Source organism: Trachinotus anak, unplaced genomic scaffold (assembly GCF_046630095.1).
Source record: "Trachinotus anak isolate AG129_WGS33_773 ecotype Australia unplaced genomic scaffold, CSIRO_AGI_Tana_v1 ptg000015l, whole genome shotgun sequence".
In the NCBI taxonomy this organism is placed as follows: domain Eukaryota; kingdom Metazoa; phylum Chordata; class Actinopteri; order Carangiformes; family Carangidae; genus Trachinotus; species Trachinotus anak.
In genome coordinates this window covers 6,479,790-6,500,986 of record NW_027273866.1, presented here as the reverse complement: position 1 = coordinate 6,500,986, position 21,197 = coordinate 6,479,790, and the positions used below count along the sequence as shown (strand labels likewise).

The 21,197-nt window shown below is 40.6% G+C and overlaps 1 protein-coding gene and 1 long non-coding RNA gene across 2 annotated transcripts; one reads left to right on the top strand and one right to left on the bottom strand.

Moving 5' to 3' along the window:
• Window positions 1-2,091: 2,091 nt before the first annotated feature.
• Window positions 2,092-6,251, bottom strand: LOC139632760 (uncharacterized). Its single transcript, XR_011693616.1, has 3 exons — window positions 5,601-6,251; window positions 3,340-3,440; window positions 2,092-3,177 (listed from the first exon to the last, which is right to left on the bottom strand). It is a non-coding gene; the product is annotated as an uncharacterized lncRNA (long non-coding RNA).
• A 142-nt stretch (window positions 6,252-6,393) lies between these two features.
• On the top strand, window positions 6,394-15,352 carry ythdf2 (YTH N6-methyladenosine RNA binding protein F2). The gene is made up of 6 exons (XM_071497940.1): window positions 6,394-6,601; window positions 6,830-6,854; window positions 8,096-8,175; window positions 9,402-11,096; window positions 12,811-12,876; window positions 13,877-15,352. The coding sequence occupies exons 1-6, from the start codon at window positions 6,575-6,577 to the stop codon at window positions 13,898-13,900; spliced, it is 1,917 nt and encodes a 638-aa protein (XP_071354041.1). The 5' UTR covers window positions 6,394-6,574; the 3' UTR covers window positions 13,901-15,352.
• The last annotated feature ends 5,845 nt before the right edge of the window (window positions 15,353-21,197 follow it).

Genomic DNA, 21,197 nt, shown 5'->3' with positions numbered 1-21,197 from the left:
TGCTCTGGTGTATGCGTGTTGGTGTGCAAGTGTGTGCGGAGGTGTCTGTGTGTCTACATTTACGTGTATATGCTGAAAATAAACACCGGTTACATCACTCCTTGTGACCCCGCAGCACATCGAGGCCCTGCCCCTTTTAAAAGAGGTCTGACCAGATAAAGTCTCTCATTGGCTGAGATGTTGCAGGGCCAGTTGAGGTAGTAATGGCAACCTAGTTTTATTTAGACCACTATTCACATTGCAACATCACCATTAATAGTTTATACTCTATGCTAGAAATCCCTGAGTACATTAAAGAAATAGCAGCACACATGTGCTTATATCGATCCATTAGTTGATCATGACAGTAAAGTTGATCATGATGTAAGAAGAAGTCAAAAATCAAATATGTTAATGCAAATCAAGGCAATGTGATCACTAAGCTTATGGTGGTGGTCTGTAAAGTGACATATAAACCTGAAACCATATAAGCTGCCTCCTGAAACAACAAGGCCTTTATTAAGGTCTCAGTCTGGCTTGGTCCCAAGGGGGTCGGACCTCAGGATTCCACTGTTGTTTATATGCCTCTCTATGTGTGTGTGTGTGTGTGTGTGTGTGTGTGTGTGTGTGTGTGTGTGCATGCGTGTGCATATGTGTGTGCATATGTGCAAGACAGAGATGTACAGCTGCCCCATTGTCCAGCTCCACACAAACTCATCTCAGCTGTTCAAAATCATCACTACGTGTCATCGGAAACACACACACACACACACACACACACACACACACACACACACACACATACAGAGCCTCATATGGACAGGTCTGGCTCATTCATCCTTCTACACAAATGTTGGTGATAAATCCTCTGTGATAGAATGTGCAACTGTGCAGCTATTTTCTTCCTAAAACAACTCCCTGATTGTCCTCACAGACCACCAGGACCCCAGGACTCTACAGACTCAAGTCTGAGAGAAGTCAGTTAAAAATAAAGACTTCATACTTGTTGTAGCCCACTCATTAGAGATCATGTACACTTTAAAATACTGCCAGCCATTTTCCACAGCATACCTAGATCCTAGTTTTACAGTCATTTATACTGTTTTAAAACCTAATAGGAAGTCATCAGTTTCAGTTCATGGCAGCACAGTTTGAAAACCAACGTGCAGCAACAAGAAACCTGATTGAGATCACAGAAAACACTTTGTTGCTTTAATAGTTTTAATGTGGCCGAAAGCATTGATTGTACAGCTGGATAATGTAGCTGTGCAGTGCCTTACGAAAGTACTCACCCACCTTGGTGTTTTTCCTGGTTTGTTGCATTAAAACCTGGAATTAAAATAGATATCCATTTGGATCTACTGTAAGTGACCAAATAAAATACTCCAAATTGTTGAAGTATAATGAAAAAAATACATAGTTTTAAAAATATTTAAAAAGTGAAAAATTGGAAGTGCACATGTTTTCAGCTCCTTTGATATAAAACCCCTAAAGTGAAGGATGGTGGTGGCAGCATCATGGTTCTTCATCGGCAGGGATCTTTAATGGCCCTTGAAAGCCCAGACTGCAATCAAACGAAGAATCTGGAACATAACTTTAAGACTGCTGAACACCAACATGAGCCATCTAACTTGAAGGAGTAAACTAATAGAGACATACCCCAAGAGACTTGTAGCTTTAATTATAGACTTAGGGGAGGTGGTGAGTACTTATCTGCACTCAAGATTCCTGTTTTTTTATCTTACCCCCCCCCTCCCCACCCCCCACCCCCCACCCCCTCACCCCACAAAAAAAAGGAAAATTAAAATAAAATAAATAAATAAATATATATAAATATATATATAATTCCAGGTTGATATGCAACAAAACAGGAAAAACACCAAGGGAGGTGAATACTTTCATAAGGAACCGTATATATTTTCTTATGATAGATAATATCATCTGGAATTTTGGATACTGAATACTGAACAGCATGATAAAGCTTAAATGTTGTTTTTTCCTGGTCTTAAATTCTACATTACAGTTCATTTAATGCAGCACATTTTCTTTACTCAAATATCTCTTAAAATATATTCAGAAAATACATGGAAGTCATCTGCAAAGTATTGTCACATCATATCAAAATTGCATCTAAATCTGATGCAGTTACTAGGCAACTCAAATCTTAGATGTTGTTACTCTGCAATACTTTTCTCAAGTAAGTTTCATGTCCATGCAAGTTGATTTTCATGCCGTACTAAAATTAACAGTACTATAGCTGCCGAGAGGACAGGGAAAAAAGTTTCATAAATCTAAAAACTTTATAAGTATGGTAAAAACACCCGTTTGTTTCTGCTATGACTGCACTTTAATGGTTATGATCCCTGTGTGGCAGCTTTAGGTGATGCAAGTTGTCTGGGCAAACATGTAGCAGCTGAATCATTAATACAAGGAAGTAATCTGCACACTTCAAATCATACACACACAAAACACACGGAGAGCTTCTACACAGGTAAGTACACACTGTTTATTAAAGGCTAACCATCTGAAACAGACAGAATGTGAATTAACAGCATCCTTGGAGAGGCTGACAAGTGCTACATTCCTAACAACCTATTACCGAGCGTACCCTGCTGCCACGCTGCCGCTGGGTCACTGGAGTTATGCACACACAATCACAAATTCACACACTCGCATACAAACACACATGTAAAGACAAAGTAACACATACAAACACACAAAAGATGCACATAGAAACACCAATCTGGGCATGTGGGATTGTCACCTTCCTGTCTGACATTCCTGCTTCAGTGTGCCAGAGAGGGCTGCAGTTAGAAGGGCACTATGGGTGGCAGCAGATGGAGGGAAAGAGATGTGGAGGGTGGACGGAGGGCAGAATCACAAATTTGGCATGTCACATGGTCAAACAGGGAAGATTTACGACTGATCGGGTTCCACATCGGCAGCATGGTGTTGTGGCTTCAGAATGCCAGGTATGGGAGTGAGATCAGACTCCGGCTTTAGTTTGTACACTCTTTCTGGCAACTGCAGCCAGTGTGACTGGCTGAAGATGGCAGTGTTATTGGTGGTTGATGTTGGGAACGTAGTCATTGTCTGGTTTTTGTCATCTTCCCAGCTGTATAGATTTACATACCTCTGAAAATTTGGGCGTAACAAAATTATTTGGAATGTGAACCTAATACAGGTTTGGAGGGAAAGCTAGAAGACAAAAAAGCAATGTGAAATTATTTTAACCAATAAAAGAGAAATGCAGACAGGCAAGGAGAATCATTAAACTGCTAAAAAAAAATAAATACAGATCCTCTTTTATTTCTCTCATTTTATTTCTCCCTCTACAGTCAAGAGCTATGATTTACTCACCGGTGACATCATGGAGACCACAGCTATTTTTATTGGATGGTAAATGGCCAGCTCTTCTCCATGCTATGCCACCTGTCCAATCCACACCAGTCAACAAGCCCCTGGGAAAAAAAAGTCAAGCCCCCAAAAAATGATTGAGAGTTGAGAGGCGGAATATGATACATGCATGCCATGCTACTGTCCTAGGCATGTTTCACAAGTCAAATGTCTTGTCACTGCTACCGGTTTGCTTTCCCTGTTTATCTGTGTTATTCATTACAGCCAAGTTTGTATCCTGTAATTCAGCAGTCACACATATGATGCAATGTCTCTTTCCACACTTTTACCATCACTCAGCATACCTTTTTTTTTTACTTTGCACATGAATTTGAAATGAAATGCCTCCGTTTTGAGGAAGGCTTGCGATCTATGCTACATTCTGCCCCCCTCTCTCTTGCAGGGTTTTGATGTGTGTGTGTGACTCCAAGGGTGGGGTTATTCCTGGCCCTGTGTCGTGTGGTCTAAGGTGCAATTTAGTCACATGCCATCTGACCAACCCTCAGCCTGAAAAATGATAAGTAGAGTAGCCTGGGGGGGGGGCGGTATCATATTACCACACTGCCCTGCATGATGTCAACTGTTACCAATAAATTGACTGACTTCAGGTAAAGAATAACTGTAGATAATAACACATATATGATGTGATTAAAGAGAACAAACTATGTGAAATTTGTGACAAGTGTTGTCAAGCTATTAAAAGATTGGTGTTGTGCATTTTTTTCAGCTTACAGAGTCACACAAACATCACAAGATTAAAAGTGAATGAGATTCAGAGAGTCTAATGAATTCCATTTTGATATTTGTAAGGGTTTTCCTAATTAGTGTCAGAATCGCCAGAGCTTTGACAGACACCAACAACAGGGCTTCATAAATGAATAGCCAGTAAACCAAAATGTAACACCCATGAAAGGATCTGCTGAAGAAATGTCTTTTATGTTTATGCGAGTGAGTAGATTCTCTGTTAGTGTGATTCACAGGAAGAGAAAGGGAGGACTGGTCCTGAATGATGATGTGTAATAACTGCACACCACTCAGAAGCTACAGTATGTTTGACATCACCGCCTCACTTAAATCACAAATTCAGGACAGTGACTAGGAGTCCACCTTGTGGCAGGGCCACGAAATTGCAAATTATGCTCTTTTTTTCCAGTGCATTCCTGAAAGCTCTGCTGTTATTCTGTGAAAAAACACTAGTGGGTGATAATGATTAAAAAAGGAAACATACTAATAAGATCAAAATGCTGTCATCAAAAACAGTACTTTTCTGTCCAATGCAAAATGTCTTTGCATCATATTATTCATTATTCTTATATGCTATAAGCTATAGTGAACTATAGAAATAATTAACTATTTTTTCCCACTGGAGTTAATTCATTTTTTTGATTTGTGATGCCTCATTGATGCATGAGCAACAGCAAGAAAACAATGGAAAGGATGGAAGATGTGATTGTGTAAGTGAAAAAAAAACATTATATTATTAACATTAAATATTTATTTTAACAGTATGCCACAACTGTGAGGCTGATTATCTAGATATTAATCTAGAGTCTTTCTGAGTACATTTACTCAAGTGCTGTACCTAAGTACAATTCTGAGGTACCGCACTTGTATATCTATTTTCTACTTTGTATTTCTACTCAACAATTAAATTATGATGTCTTTTTATAGATTAAAATATAATGAGAGTTTTTTAATCAATGGGTGGTAATTTACATTACCCAGCAGAAAAAAAAAAAATATATATATATATATATATATATATATATATAAAATCAGCCCCACTTCTACCAGCTGTAACATTAAAGTGATGTACACATTAATGCAAAAATAATTATAATCTAATATCATAATATACATTATTCAAACATTTATTATTCTGAGCACTGTTACTTTTGGTACTGTTTTGATGCTCATACTTATATACTTTTGCTTAAATAACATTTTGAATACATGACTTTTAGCTATGTGAAACATTCTACTCTGGCATCCCTGCTTTTACTCAAGTAAAAGTTATTCTCCCACCACTGGTAGCGAGTTAAGAAGAAAGCTGATCACAAACACTAACTTAACTCTTTGTGAAGAGCATTTCTGTGTTTAATTGAGTAGAGTGCTATTCTCCTGTCAAAGACAACATTAAACCTATACTCAACAGGCAGAACTGCAGTGTACTGAGAAGAGGCAGGTTAGAGGCTATTTGAAAGGAAAATGAGAATTCATACAACCTGTATCCAAGTTTACTAGAGAGCTTGTGCCCTTTAAAGTTAAGTGATGCCCACGCAGAGAACATATACGGTGGTGCTTTTCTTATTAATATTCTTGTAAATAAGTAATTTAAATGCTTTAGATGACAAAATGGAAAACTCGCCGTACAATACATTTTTAATGAAGAAATATGTAGTCTGTTTTTTCCCCCATAAATTACCCCGTGATCCCACAAATTTGTATTGCGACCCCTAGTGGGGTCCCAACCTCCGGGTTGACAACCGCACTTCTGCAGATGCCAAGTTTAACAAAAGCCCATCAGAAATATTTGGCGGCTGTGTATGGTAGGTTAAGTTGTCACACATAAAGCGTCTATTGGTTATTTGATATCATGTTTAGCTCCCACTGGGGTCCTTTTAAATCAAAGTACAGGAAGATTTTTGTACGAGTTTTATGACTGAGGCTATCCTACCTAATAAGATTTTTCATATTGCAAAGGGACCTGTGGTAGATCTTCTGAAGTATAGTACAATAGAAACCGACATACGTTCTCCAATAAAAGTAAATTGTCATGAGAATTAGAAATTATGAAATAGCATTTCATTATGAGCTGAGTTTGACTCAGTCACTTAATTTAATTGGTTCATTTAGGATACACATTTTCACTCATTCTATCAATTTTACTTATTTTTATCTGCTTAACATTAAATGCCGTGCTGACTGGAAATGACCGGTCGTGGGTTATACCCGGCTCCTCCGCGCCACTAGGGGGCGTGTGCCCGCTGTAAATAAATGCCATCGTGGGTTGAACGAGGCCGCCCAGCCATGTTGAGGAGTCTGTCAAGCAAACTGCAGCCCGCCATTGTGTAGAAACCAGGCTCTGTAGGGAGATAGGGGCGCTTGGCTGAAACTCTTCAATAGCTAGACAAATTCTACACCCTGCCGCTTTTATTTAGGAGTAAATACAGTTACACAGGCGCCGGGGGGGAAAGACATGTCAGCCAGCAGCCTTCTTGAACAGGTAAAGAGAGGTATTTTCTGAACATTTACGAGGGCCAAATTTCTCACCATCGCGACGGCTAGCGAGGATAGCTTAGCTCAGAGGCAGCGGCTGTGGCTCAGTAGTGCAGTAGGCCTGACCACCTGCTAAAGGAACTGACTGCTGAAAATATATCTCTTCATCTATTTTTTTTCCCCTTCCTCTCTTCTCATAAATCAAACCTTCATGAATCACCTGGACCCAATCCAGAGACCGAAAGGCCAAGCTAATAAAGGTAAGATCAAATCTTGTCTTACATTACCGACTCAGGTTGAGTGAATGCGGATCTTTTACGTGCGGTGCGCTTTGAAAATCTTGCGTGCGCGGATGCGATAGCTGGTCTCCTAGCGTCTTGGCAAATAGGCCTATCAGTGTAAGTTATAAAGATTTTTTGCACTTAATTTGCCGCTTCAATGAAACACAAAACAACAAGCTGTTTCACAAAGGCGTTCTCGGCCCTTTGCTCATCATTCGTGAGTTTCCTTTACTTCCCTGAAATGACACTTGTAAGGTTCCCACAGTTAGCATTAGCCATCTCTTGACAAGCTAACAACGTTAAATGGCAACATGACACACATCGGCATCATTTTCCTGGTTGTACGTGCAGCGCTTTTTATTACACTGACAGGTGCGAGAATTCAATCTTATCACCCAGTCTCTCTCGTCATTAGTCGGTGTAAAACATTTTTGCGGTGTAAAGCTACAGGTGCCATCCAAGCACGCTGGCCACTCGGCTAACGTTAGCCAGGTCCGTCATGTTGAAAGGACTGTTGGCGCTCGTTAACATGGAGACGCTGCGCACCGCACGCAGCTAGCCACATAGCTAACATGCTAACATTAGCTGGTTGCTAAGTTAACCCAAAATGACACGTCTTCCGACATGCTTTTCCTGTGTCCAAATGGGCCTCACACGTTCCCGTCATCATGCTGTTCAGACTGTACTGTTAGATAATGTGACTTTATAAACCTTTGTGTGTTTCAGTCTAACTTTTTCAAGTCCTGAAATGCTCTTAAAGAATCCCAAGCCATCCAACACAGCAGAGCAGAGAGCACTTATAAACTTGTGAAAACAAACCACGGGCCACTGGTTCTTTTGGGTTTAACATGCAATTAAATCTGCTCTCGAAGTATCACTAATGGTGTATTTTAATCTGTCTGTTGAGGGAATCTGGATGTTTTTACTTTTTTTGCCAGTATGTTACCGCTGCAAGGTGCAATTAATTCTTGAAAGTGCCGATTCATCTGTGTTTCCTCATCATTGTGGAAGTTTATGCTGTGTAATGTGAAGCATATTGGGCAGTTATAGTATGTGATTTCAGTTTAGTGACTTTTCCTGTGAGACTCATAAATAATTGCAGGGAGTGGTTTTGTTATGTAACAAGTTGTTATGATGCTGATGTGAAATGACTACATAATGTGATATATCTCAGTACTTGCTTGTGCATTTTGTTAACATCAGTGTTGCTTTCTCTTCAGTGCAAAACGGAGCTGTGACCCAAAAGGATACTTTGAATGACGATGAGTTTGAGCCTTACCTGAATACTCAGGCCAGACAGGTAAGCTTTTATTGACAAGTGTTTGCCCACAGGTGCTGCTTTTCAGTGTAATCACTTTTATCATCAATGACTAAAATACCTTTTTTGTGTTGTTTTGGTTTAATCTTTTTATTTAAGTTTGACCACTGTGATTATTGTGGTGGAGTTGAAAGATAACATAAGAAGGGTAAATCTGGATTACAATAGTTGACAATCTATGTGACGAGTATGATAATTGTAGATATTTGTGGTCATTGTTAGCAAATATTTAAAAGAGGGGGAAAAAAAGTGTGGCCTGGTCACTTGGGTCAGTTTATAAATGCTTTGATTGATCCTGATGCTGATCTTGCAGTTTGCATCCATAACATGGACAATTTATGTGTGACCTTGGACACACAATGAAGTTTTGGATATTGTATTTGAGACGTGGGATTATCCAGGCTTCATGTAAAGTGAATACGGTGTACATGTAGTACATCATTGACTACTTGAACATCCCTGGCATAAAATTAACGTGTGTGAAGAGGCACACAGTGTACTAAAACCTTCCTCTCTGAATTTCAAACACAAGCCAACGAAGTTTACTACTGATTTCTCTGAATGCATTTGTTGGTGTCATGTTTTTTGGTAACAATTTGAATAAATTTCTCTAGCAGAAGATTGATATACACACTTGTAAACCAACTCGTTTCAGTGGCTTTGAGGCCCATCCTTGCTTTTTGCATGAGTATAAGAAGACCGTAAGCATTTGCAGCTGCATTGGGAACATTTGTTTATCTTATTCTTAGTGGCCTTGCATTTTATTTATCTTCATAGTGTGGTAGCGGGAGTTCCCCTTGTGTAGTAACAGAGGCACTGTTAAGTGGGCTGTAGAGGAAAAGAATGGAGCCTGTATTTTCCTCCACTCAAAAGAATGCACTTGTCTATACTAAAAACAATAAACTATAAACAAAAAGTAATATAGTTCAGTGCTGTGCATTTATAGATGAGATGGAAGGAGATATACTTGTTATTGTTGTTATACATGCTTCATTATTGTGTGGTGACTCTTTGGTATAATAACAATAATTCAATAACTTTGCTCATCTTTTATCTTGGTCTGACTTTTTGGATCTACAAGAACAAGGTATACACATATCAAACAGAAGCTTATGTTAACATAAATGTTGTTGATAATGCTTGTTGTTGCAAGGAAATGTTTGTTCTTTTAATATCTTGTCACTAAAGCTAAATCTTTTTCTATTTAGAGCAATGCCTATACGGCCATGTCGGACTCGTACATGCCCAGCTACTACAGCCCCTCCATAGGATTTTCCTACTCCCTAAATGAGGCAGCATGGTCCACAGGTGGGGACCCTCCTATGCCTTACCTGGCCTCCTATGGACAGCTGAGCAATGGGGAGCCCCACTACCTCCCGGACGCTATGTTTGGCCAGCCTGGCCCCTTGGGCAGCAACCCTTTCCTGGGTCAGCATGGCTTCAACTTCTTCCCCAGTGGTATCGACTTCTCGGCTTGGGGCAACAGCAGCTCTCAGGGACAGTCGGGGACACCACAGAGCTCTGGCTACAGCAGCAGCTATGCCTATGCTCCCAGCTCCCTTGGGGGTGCAATGATCGATGGACAGTCCCCATTTGCACCTGCTGCCAATGAGCCACTCAACAAGGCACCTGGTATGAACAGCCTTGACCAAGGCATGGCAGGGCTTAAGATCAGCGGTGCTGCTCCTGGTGGTAATGGGGACATGGCTCCTAAGGTGGTTGGCTCTGGCTTGCCTGGTGGGGGTCCCCTTGGCCCTGTATCATCTGTAGGACCTCCCAGCATGCCTCCTGTCTCAATTGCCCCTGCCAAGCCTGCCTCCTGGGCCGACATTGCCAGCAAGCCAGCCAAGCCCCAACCCAAGCTGAAAACTAAGGGTGGCATGGCCGGTGCCAATTTGCCTCCTCCGCCCATTAAACACAACATGGACATCGGCACTTGGGACAACAAGGGTACCATGCCTAAAGCTGCCACCCCTCAGCAGGTGCCCCCTATTCCCAGCAATGGGCAGCCACCCAGTCAGGCTTCCCCACAGCCTGGAGCTACTGCTGCAGGGAACCCACAAATGCCCCTCAGCAATGGACAGCTGGTGCCGCCCATTTCCCAGATGGGGCAGCATCAGCTTCCACCCGGTGGGCAGCCAGGTATGGGTCCAATGCCCCAGCCTCCCCTCTCCCAGGGTCCTCCTCCCCAAAGTCAACAGCAGCAACCTTCTCAGCCTACTCGTTGGGTCCCTCCACGGAACCGGGCCAATGGTTTTGGGGATGCCAGTGGGAGTGGTACAGGCCAGTCGCCTCCTACCTCTTCTGGTGTGGGTGTTGTTCCTGGGGTCCCCTCTGAGCCTCACCCAGTCCTAGAGAAGTTACGTATGGTCAACAATTATAACCCCAAGGACTTTGACTGGAATCCCAAGCAGGGCCGGGTGTTTATCATCAAGAGCTACTCCGAGGATGACATCCACCGCTCCATCAAGTACAACATCTGGTGCAGCACGGAGCATGGCAACAAGAGGCTCGACACGGCCTATCGTTCGTTGGGTGGCAAAGGGCCGCTTTATCTTCTGTTCAGTGTCAATGGGAGTGGTCACTTCTGTGGCGTAGCAGAGATGCGCTCACCAGTGGACTACAACACGTCTGCAGGCGTGTGGTCACAGGACAAGTGGAAGGGTCGTTTTGATGTGCGCTGGATCTTTGTTAAGGACGTTCCCAACAGTCAGCTGAGGCACATTCGACTGGAGAACAACGAAAACAAGCCAGTGACCAACTCTCGGGACACACAGGAGGTACCACTGGACAAGGCCAGGCAGGTGCTAAAGATCATCGCTGGATATAAGCACACCACTTCAATCTTCGATGACTTTTCTCACTACGAGAAGCGTCAGGAGGAGGAAGAGTGTGTGAAAAAGGTAACCTAGTTACTGTTGAATAAAGTTTTAAAAGAGATGAATGAAAAAGCGTTCAGCTTGAACTTTTATTGTAAAAGGTGATGTATATGAGGCCAGTATGGATGTGTGTGTGCATGTACAGATAGGGATAGAGGAACCTCTCAAGGATTTTACAGCTGGATTTAGAGCTTTGTCAGAATTTGATGTGCTTGTACACAGTAGGATATTTGGTTATATTTCTTTCTCTTATATCTCTTTTTTTTTCTTTTCTTTTTTTAAATGTGGTGTCATGCTCTCTGTCCGTTTTATCACCCACATGTAATGCCCCGCATGAAAATAGAATAACACATAGGAGAATGAACACCATAAATCATTTTACTTGGTGATACTCACTCAAATTACAGTGTTATGAAATGGTAACATATAGTGGATTACATGAGAACACATTGAATTGATTGGTTTGAATTGTGATTATAATCATAAGTGGTATCTGGTATTATTCCTGTCTATAACATACACTTGGTGGCACAACTTCCTGAAGCAATTTGAAATGTTTTTGTGGTTTGGTTTTTTGTTTTTTTTTCCCTCAATCTCTTAAATCTTTACATACATTTTGGTATTGGGTGATATCTGTTTAACTTATTTTGTTATGAATTCATCAGCATTAACGTAAGGAACAAAAATAGAAGAGCAAATGTGCATTGTTTGCATTTATAACTTAGTTTCTGAAAAAGGTACTGTTAAATACTGAGGCTTTGATGTCTTGCACATCTGTATTACACATTTTGTAACTTTTTTACGTTGAGGGACAAATTAAGGGAACATTACAAAACATAAGATAATACAGGAGCCTGTCAACTTTTAGTAACTTGACATTATTTGCCTGCTTGTTATTAGATATAGAAAAGCTTGTTTTATTCTGTGGATATAAACATTTATCGTCCAGTGTGTTGCAATTTTAGTAATATTTAAGGTGTAGGAAATGTAATGGCTTTTTAAAGCCATAAAATATGCTGCCTACAGGTTACTGTTGATCACTGAAAAGCCAAGTTACATGAGCTGTAGACACAAGTAAGCTGGTAAATATCCTATTTAAAAAAAAAAAAAAAAAAATACTTGGGTATATTACAGATTCTGTTGGGAACACTGGTTTCTACTGGCTGTTGCCTGCTTTCTCCCACTGCAGCAAATAAGCAAGACATCTTTACAAAAACAAATGTACAAAATGTAACAGCAGCAGTCATTAACATTTTATTTGAATTTCTTTTTTTTTATTATTTTGCACTTGTTTAACTTTGTTATTTTCAGTCAAGAAATATTAAATACTGTGATTTATGTTAAGTGACCATGCCATTGACAGCAGTAAAACTATTTGTTGCATAGTGATGGATACAGTAGATGAGCTCTGTCAATGTAGTGACATGAAATAGCTTTTTTAAAAATTATTATTGTTAGTTCAAGTTGCACTTGACAGTTGTGGATTAGTAATTGATTGATGTATAATGTAAAAGTTAGGTCTTGAGAAATTTAATTGTTCCTAAATATAATGCTTTTGTGATGTCTGTTGGCAGAGTTGTAATCTATAGTTAAACTTTTGATCATGACTTGGCATGGTTAATGTAAAATCATCAAAATCCTCTGCTGTTCCAAAATCTGGTTTAGGCATAGTGACTGGTGTGCTTTTAAATGTGAAATTGTTTGAGTTGCGCTCAGTTTTCACTCCTCTGTGTGACAGGTGGAGGTCCAAGGCAGTGAGCCATATCCCAGCAACCCAAGCAACAGGACTCATTACAGGCTTCAGGTAACTTGCTTCATCTGTCACCATATGCAGAAGCAGTATGCATGTTGTTATTTGAACACTTGATGGAAACTGCTTGAAATGTATTCAGATGGTTCCAGTGATTTGAAAAACTTGAACATATTAAGTTGCTTGGTGAAGACTTGAGCTGCTGAATGACCAAAAATCAAGCAAATAAAACTTTTATCTGTAGCCTCTTTTAAACAGAGATCCTGCTATATTTCCTATAAGAACACCCCAAAGCAATGCCAGCTTTGCTGTGTTTACACTGAGCCGAACAAAGCCAGCATATTGCCACCCCAGTGTTTGTATGATAGTATACCAGCGTTCTGGAATCAGAGATGTGACGTGTAAGGCCTCTGTTATACTTGCTTGCGAACGTGTACACAGACACCTTGGACATGTAGTTGTGTTCATCCATTTTTTTTCCATTTGGAGGATGCGTTCCATACATGTGCACTAGATTGTCATCTTTGTATTCTATGCATGCACACTACAAATCAATTCAAAATGTGGCGGACCTCCAACTCGTGCACAGTTGGCACCCTTGTAGCGTCGTGGGTTTGCTCTCACAGAGGCCCTCCGACAGAATTTACATCACATGGAATCTCACATACTCATGAATGTGCAAAGTATAACACTGGCTTAACTCAACAGCGTCAGTGTCTGTCCCGCAATGCCTGCTCGCTTCTTTACACAGATATCAAGTTTGCTCTCATTGACCACCTGTGCAGCCAGCTGAAAGGTGGAACAACAATGCCTCCCACCCCTCCATGTTTATACCTTTTCTACACAACGAGGCGGAATAAAAGCACAACATTCTTTTGAACAAGTTGTATTAAAAGGGCTTATATATGAACTGTCCTTTATAGTTGGGCAGGAGTTGCCCTGTTATTAACAAGCAAAGAATGAACTAGGAAAAGTTGTTGGTATCTGGGTCAACTGTATTTTCAAAATATAAATATTTTGTGTGTAATTTCTGTCTTTTTTGATTGTGTTCTAGGAGCGCCAAGGACGAGTCAAGTAACAGTCAGTGCTTTGGTCAAAAGACTGCAATGGCCCCCCCTAAAGCCCTGTCCACCCCATTACACCATTAAATCCAGATCTCTTAAGAAATTCTAATAGGGGTGAAGAATTAACCAAGGACAAAAAACTAAATGAAGACTTTCTTGATTTCTTTTGACTTTAAAGACTTACTTCGAACTTGTAGTAAAAAGAAAAGGAAACGATTATTCATAGGACTACAACTAAATGCATAGCATCCTTAGGTGAAATCTTTTTTGCCCCACCCCATTCCACTACATATGCTTTTTCCCCTGTATGCTGCTTTTTCCTTTTTCCTTTTTAAAATGAAAGGATCCTCTGTTTTTATGGTTCAAGAGCAAGTCTTTAATTCTCTCACAAACACACAAATCCAATAGAAATTTGTAGTGTTGGCTTATAATAGTGTCCCAAAGTCAAGAATGGGCAGTTTGTCTCATTTTCTTTGTAAACCCCCCCCCCCCTCCCCCTCCCCAAATACCCTGTCTTCTAAGGATGCTCAACTCTTCAACCAGGACCCAGTGAAGTTTTCTCGTCAGCGGATTTTCATCGTAGGCCGGTGTCAGCAACGCTCACTCCAGAATCTGTTTGGTACATGCTTGCCATGTTTTTGGTTAAGAGGACTGCAGATGTTCAGGATGGCCCTCTATTTTGTTTTTGCATGTGTTGGACAGAGTGTGTGGGGGGAAGGGTAGGATGTAGAGGATCTGGAGAAGAGAAGTAGGGAAGGGGGTCAAGAGTTTGAAAGCAGAAGAAATGTTAAGTTGACAAGTCTTGCTTGGTGTATAATTTTTATGGTCTAAAAAAAATGGGGCCCTCTGTTAACAGTCTTCGTTGGATTTATTTACATTCTTTTTCTTTATCTTGGACAAGTTAATTCATCTTTGCTATGGGCTGCTTTCTTTCTTTTTTTTTTTCTCTCCTCCCCCCGTTTTCTAAAGACAGTGATGCGAGTGGCCTTGCCCCCACTCTTTCTATTAATCAGTTCAAAAGTAATAAATGTGGTATATTCAGCAGAACTGGTGTGCATTCCCCTTGTTTGACTCTGTAAAGCAATTTTGTCATGCAGTAAGTCTGTGCATTCTTTTCACCTGTTATTCTTTTCCCTGATGGGTATATGAATGAATGTTTTTCTGCTAACCTTCATACTCAACCCGTCCACCCCTCATGCTGACTTCCAGTGTTCACCACTGTACCCTGCATTTCTTTCCTCTCTATTTTCCAAACCCGCCTTGTCCTCCACACTCTCACCTTCCTGTTTCTGACTGCTCAGCCAACCATACATACTATAATATCACAAGCAGCTTCCACCATTTTCAGAATGTCATTGTTGGTGAGTTAAAAAAAAAAAACAAAAAAAACAAAAACAAAACGCAAGGTCCTCTTTCAGAACTACTGGCTTTTATTTGTGGCATAATAAAGATGCTCCACAAAGTCATGTGTGGGTTTTCCTCATTAGTTCTGTTTTTTTTCCTGTAGTCACGTTGGTTCCCTGTTGTACCTGATTACTTGTGTTGTATCGTTTCCCTCACAGCAGGCACAACACAGCACCTGGTGGGATGTACTAAATGATTAAGACCTTTTTTTTTTTTTTTTTCTTTAAACCATACTGTCTTTCATTTCTTTTATGGCAGCAAACCGCTGTAATGCAGCCCTGTAAGATTTGTGCAAGGTATTTTATCTGAAGGATTATAAAGTGTTTTATGGAAACGTTTGGGCTAAAGGAGAAAAAAAAAAAAAAGGCCTACTACTCACCCACGACTGAGTGATTTCCGAGCAAATAATTGCCTCAAAGGTAAGCGGTGACAGTAACTTGACCTGGTTGCACTGGAGTTGAAGTTGTGAAAATGTTGACCCCCATGTCCCTTACCTGTCGGGGGTCCAAATGATGCGTAATCCGCCATTTTCTGTCCTCGCCGTTGCGGATGTATCATGGCGGCCACAAGAGGGCGACAGAGCATCATCTACTGCTGATCATTTTCTATCCTCACAAGAGGACAGTCCTTTAGTATTGGGCTGAAGTGTCTCACCAATAAGCATGGATGTATTACATTCGTTTCGGAATTTGGATATGTATCTTTTTTTTTTTTGTTTTTTAGTTTGAGGGTTTGTTTTTGAAACAGCATGTACCACCGTCCAAAAAAAAAAAAAAAAAAAAATTGGGACGCTAGAAAACTTTATCAATGAATGTTTAGTGCTGTGTTCTCCTATATTGTTGAGATTTGACATCTGGCCTTTAGTGCAGGCGATAGGCTGCTAAAACGCAATTAAATGTTTTATTTCCCATAGCCATATATCCGTAAACTAAATGAACTGGTGAACCTAAATGAACAGCCTTCTTCCTAAATGAAATCGTGTGTACAAGGATTTTACTGTAGATAGCCTAATAAGTAAAGATCTCTATTGTTATGTTTGTGTATTTTCAAACATTAAAAATCATAACATATCGGCCCCTATAGGCCTATAAATCAAAACATGATATACACCAAACACCCCTGCTGTTTTCTTTGCATGTCAAAATTTTAAGATTAGGCCAGAGCCTCTGTGAATTTAGCTACGATTTATAGCCTCAGTATAATACACCCTTGTGACTTTTTTAATTCACACAAATTTTGGATAGGCTGTCCAGATGAAGCACTGCCCCAAGAGGTGGTTCACAAGTTGGCATTATTTTAAAAAAAAAGTCTAAATTATGACTTCCCCTGAGGACCTAAGCCTACACAATAGCCACAGTCTACAGTATAATAATAATAATAATAATAGTAATAATAATAATAATTCGCAGACAGAATAAAACTAAGGAAGGTCGAGGCCTATATTTGCAAAGCAGGGAGAAGGATCACTCAGCTGTTTGGGACAGAATGGGCAGATTCTTAGGGAGAGGAGACGTTCAGTGTGTGTGAGTGTGTGTGTGTGTGTGTGTGTGTGTGTGTGTGTGTGTGAGTGTCGGGTGTGGAGAGGGGGGTTGACGGCACGTGTCGTGTCTGCGTTGTGGGTGCGTGGCAAACCCGCTGCCTCGAGGGGATCTCCTGTGACCCTTATCCACGCGTCTCTGGGGGGCCTTGTGCCCCCCCCCCGGGATGCAAATGAACGGCCATAAAAGAAGAGAGGCAGATACAGCCACCGAGACGATGGAGGAGAAGAAAGGGAAATGGGACCGTGGGGAGAAAGTGGAGGCGGGCGGGGGTTGGGGGGGGGGGGGGGGGTCGGGTGGGGGTGAACGCGAAGAAGGGTGGGGGGGGTCAGCACTCACATCTCAGAGCGCATGAGGCTAAACGGATGGAGGAGATGGAGATACAAGAATAAGTTTCCCTGCAGTGGTGAAAGGAGAAATTCCTCACTCTTCTGATGACTCTTTTGTAGTGTGTGTGTGTGTGTGTGTGTGTGTTGGAGGACTTGCTTTTTTTCTTTTTTTTTTCCATTTGCAGAATCTCGACACTATTAACTAAATACATAAGAGGCACTCGAATTATCCCCAGTCTCCTTCCTCTGACTTCACTGTAATTGAGACAAAAATGTAAAAGAAACTGTCCAGAAAATGCTCAATATCAATTCACTGGCTTTCATGTTTTTGCATCGACTCATTTCAGCGCTTGTAAAGGCTATTCCCCGGTTAAACTCTGTGACCCTGCATTCTATATATATTATCTATATCTATATTTCAAATATTGTCTGTTGTATCCTGTCTGATAGAAACTAGGCTGCTGTTTAAGCAGAGAGCCTCGCAGTAAGCGTGTTGTGTCTGTGGGTTCATATTGCACTGCAAGGTCATGGTTCTGCTTTATTTTCCCTCATTACCATGAGGCATCCATCTCTTTCTTCCATTAGTGACGCTTCACCATGTCGCCAACCCGACCTCTATTTACATGACTAAATTAGATTTCTTCTCTCTTTTCGTGCGTTTTGTTTCGAATCAAAAAAGCCTGGCTATAATATTCAAAAGAAGATAACTGTAGCCCAGTGAAGCTAAAAATGAAAAAAAAAAAAAATATAGAGAAGAATAGATCTGGACTGCTATATAAATAAAAATTAGATTTATGTTCATGGACCTCTGTTAGCTGCCACTTTCAGTCATTTGATGAAATTTAACATAAATTATTAATTTGATATTTTTGAAATAGGATGTTAAAAGAAGTTGTTTTTTTTTGTTTTTGTTTTTTTTTTTTTGATGAACATGAACAATAAAGTAATAATAAAAAAAAAAACCCTCTCAATGGCCCTGTAATCTTACACCTGTCATCAATTTATCATCTTTATTTTGCATCAAAACTGAAAGCAGAAAAAAAAAGCAGGAATAAGAATGTCATGGTGATGAATGTTTTTATCATGTGGGGGGGATCTATATGTGGTCACCTGCTCTCCATCGCCAGGGGTCCTGCACTGTTGACATATTGAGTGTTACCCCATCGTTTCTCCTAGTGTCCCAATTCTATTGAGAGTTTGGAAAATGCATAATGTGTAGACAGGCGCAGGGGCCTGAAAACAGTTGATGACCTCTGTCTCAACATATGTGGCACACTTGCCCTCTGCACACTCTAATTGTGTGGAGATGACAGGCAATAATTAAATGTCACCCACTGGTATATAAAAATATCAAGAAGCATGCAGGTCTAATATAGGTTCAGAATGTATTGTAGAAAAAAAAAAAAAACGTTTGCATTTGTGTGTTCTATATTATCTCAAGCTTTACAATCCTAGATTTTTTTAACTGCTTAGCTATGATGCACGATTGTGTTTGTGGTGATTTTTCCATTCTTCCTATAATAAAAATATTGAGTCCTATTTTGACAGGTCTAAAGCCTGAAAAAAGAGAATTAAACATACAGCAGTAGATGGCAAATTATCCATACGAAAATCCACAGTTTCTTTCTTTCTTTCTTTCTTATTTTTTTAATTTTTTTTTTTTTTTTGCGTATTCCGCCTCCGTCATCTGAGATGTAGGTCAACTCCCATCTCTATCGCCTACAGCAATTTACAGCTGGAATCATTTGATGCAGCTCTGTGATTATAGGAGTAGAAATGAAGCTCATTATTTAAATGACTCGATGTGCTGTGGGCCTTTTCACTTTTGAAAAGAAATACTAGATAGTACAAATAGAAATGCAGTCCATGAAATGACTTCTTTATTGAGACTTTTTTTTTTTTTTTTTTGCAGAACAAAAACACAAACAAAGGCAAGGTTATACTGAAAGCTATAATTTTTTAAGCGCAAAGCTGTATTTGCAGAGTATGGATGGTCAAGAGATCAGCATGTGAGGGAATGATTCAGGCGGTAGTTACCTTTTATGATAGGCCTACTGGCAGAAGTGAGTAAAAACAATAATTTTTCTAGAGTGCAGCACATCAAGCTCTTATAGCATTTCTCACCCTGTTTTTCCATCTTCCTCTCACACAGGGCAAGTGTACGCTCATGCGTAAACACACAGACCTTTGAAGTGGCCCTCTGTCACCACATGGCAAATCCCCCTGGTGTGATCCCTCTGTCCATTTGGCCACAGGACCGACACTGGTAGGCTGCCTACGGCTCTGTCTGTTCTGACATTATGGAAACCAGTATATCAGTTAGACTGGTGCCCAGTGATGATGATGTATTTCTCTCTGTTATGTTTCCTTTATGTCTTAATAATACATACCCTAGACTAACTGACCGGTACACCTGTCTCAGGTCACTACGCTGTCACCTCTTTGCCTAATGCCTCTTCTCCTGCTTCTCTGTGACTATAAATGTCGCTGCTTGTTAATCTCAGAGGAATGTAGCGAAGCTTCCATCTGTGTAGCCACTCTCCTGTCCTGTATAGCGGCTTTATGCTGGTCTCTCAGGTGAGTGCAGACTGTGGCTTCTCTCTTGGCATTCACCGCGTGCCTTAATTGTATTGAAATTAAATCAAGGTCCACTGTGAACACAAAGAGCTCAAACCCAAACTTCCAAGAGGTTCTTGGATCCTTTTCATGTCCTGGTCTCCTCAGTCACTTACCCTCCTTTTAGCAACACTTTCCCTCCTTTGTTTTCATCTTCTACAGCAATTTTTTCAACATATACTCTATGTGCTAATCGCTTAAAGGTGCATCCCATTTTTTTTTTGTTTGTTTTATCAGTCCACCCCTGTTTGACTTTCTCATTCTTCTTTCCTCACCTGTGATCTCTCCTCCCTGTAGGCTCAGAGGCGGCTATGCGGTCATTTCACATGTCAAAGTACATTGCATGCTAATCCCACACCAACATGCATATTGCCTTTGCAATGAAAACAGGATTTCTATACAGACAATACTGGCAAAAAAAACCTTATACAAACCAATAACATTGTGATTCCTCTAACTGATCAGCCCAGAGTGAGCAAATGCATGCATGCGTTTGTGGATGTGCAAGAAAAGGGGTTTCCAGCAACAAAATATGAACAAAGAGAAAAAAAAAATACATGTAGTGATCATCAAAGCAGCATTCGCACCATTAAGGCATTCTCTGTATACACATACTGTACAGCACATCATTAAAAAGCACCACAGAGAGAGGAGAGCACAGAGATACAGGGAGTGAGATAGAGCGAGCGAGCACAGCTACCTTTGTTGCACCATAAAGAGAGCAGCAGCCCAGCTACCTGATTGCTGCCATTCCTGCAGACCATCTTCCCCTCAGAGCAAAACAAAGGATGACGACTAGATATTTATGAGTACACACAGCGATGCGCCGCTACGCCTTATCCTCACCATAGTACTGCCTCTGCTGTTCCTGGTTAAGAGCTTGGTACGGTTTAACCAGACCAAGCAGTTCTTCATTACAGTTGGTAAAGCTGTGTCGTTACCCCCCCACCCCCCACCCCACCCCCACCCACCCACCCTCCCCCCATTACCCTCCCTTCCTCCCTCCTACTCTCCATCTCTTCTCTGCTGCTCTCTCTCTCTCTCTCTCTCTCTCTCTCTCTGTGCACTCTGCGCATGTAACTATAGCCATGTACAGACTGGAAAACAGAATCTAAATAACAAGTCCCCATCTTCTGATAAATAACTACATAGACAAATTAATAATTTAACAAATTAAATACTGATGTATAAGAAAAAGCAAACACCTAAGAGGAAGAATTTAGCTTCTTTGCCATTATGCAAGACTCTCAGGTCCAGAAAAAGTGCAACTCTTATATTTATAATCCTTTTTTAAAGTCTTCACTAATGCACTTAATTCCTTTCTATATTTGCCTACATAGAATACTACTGTAGCACAAGCAGAATAAGGTTTGCTCAGATCAAATATATCCTTCCTCCCTAAAGACGAGGCAAAAAATAGCAGA

Bases quoted from the DNA above. Each gene is read 5' to 3' on its own strand.
- ythdf2 (XM_071497940.1), top strand. From the start codon at position 6,575: ATGTCAGCCAGCAGCCTTCTTGAACAG. The intron at 6,602-6,829 runs GTAAAGAGAGGT...GACCCAATCCAG, and splicing joins CCAGCAGCCTTCTTGAACAG to AGACCGAAAGGCCAAGCTAA. The intron at 12,877-13,876 runs GTAACTTGCTTC...ATTGTGTTCTAG, and splicing joins GGACTCATTACAGGCTTCAG to GAGCGCCAAGGACGAGTCAA.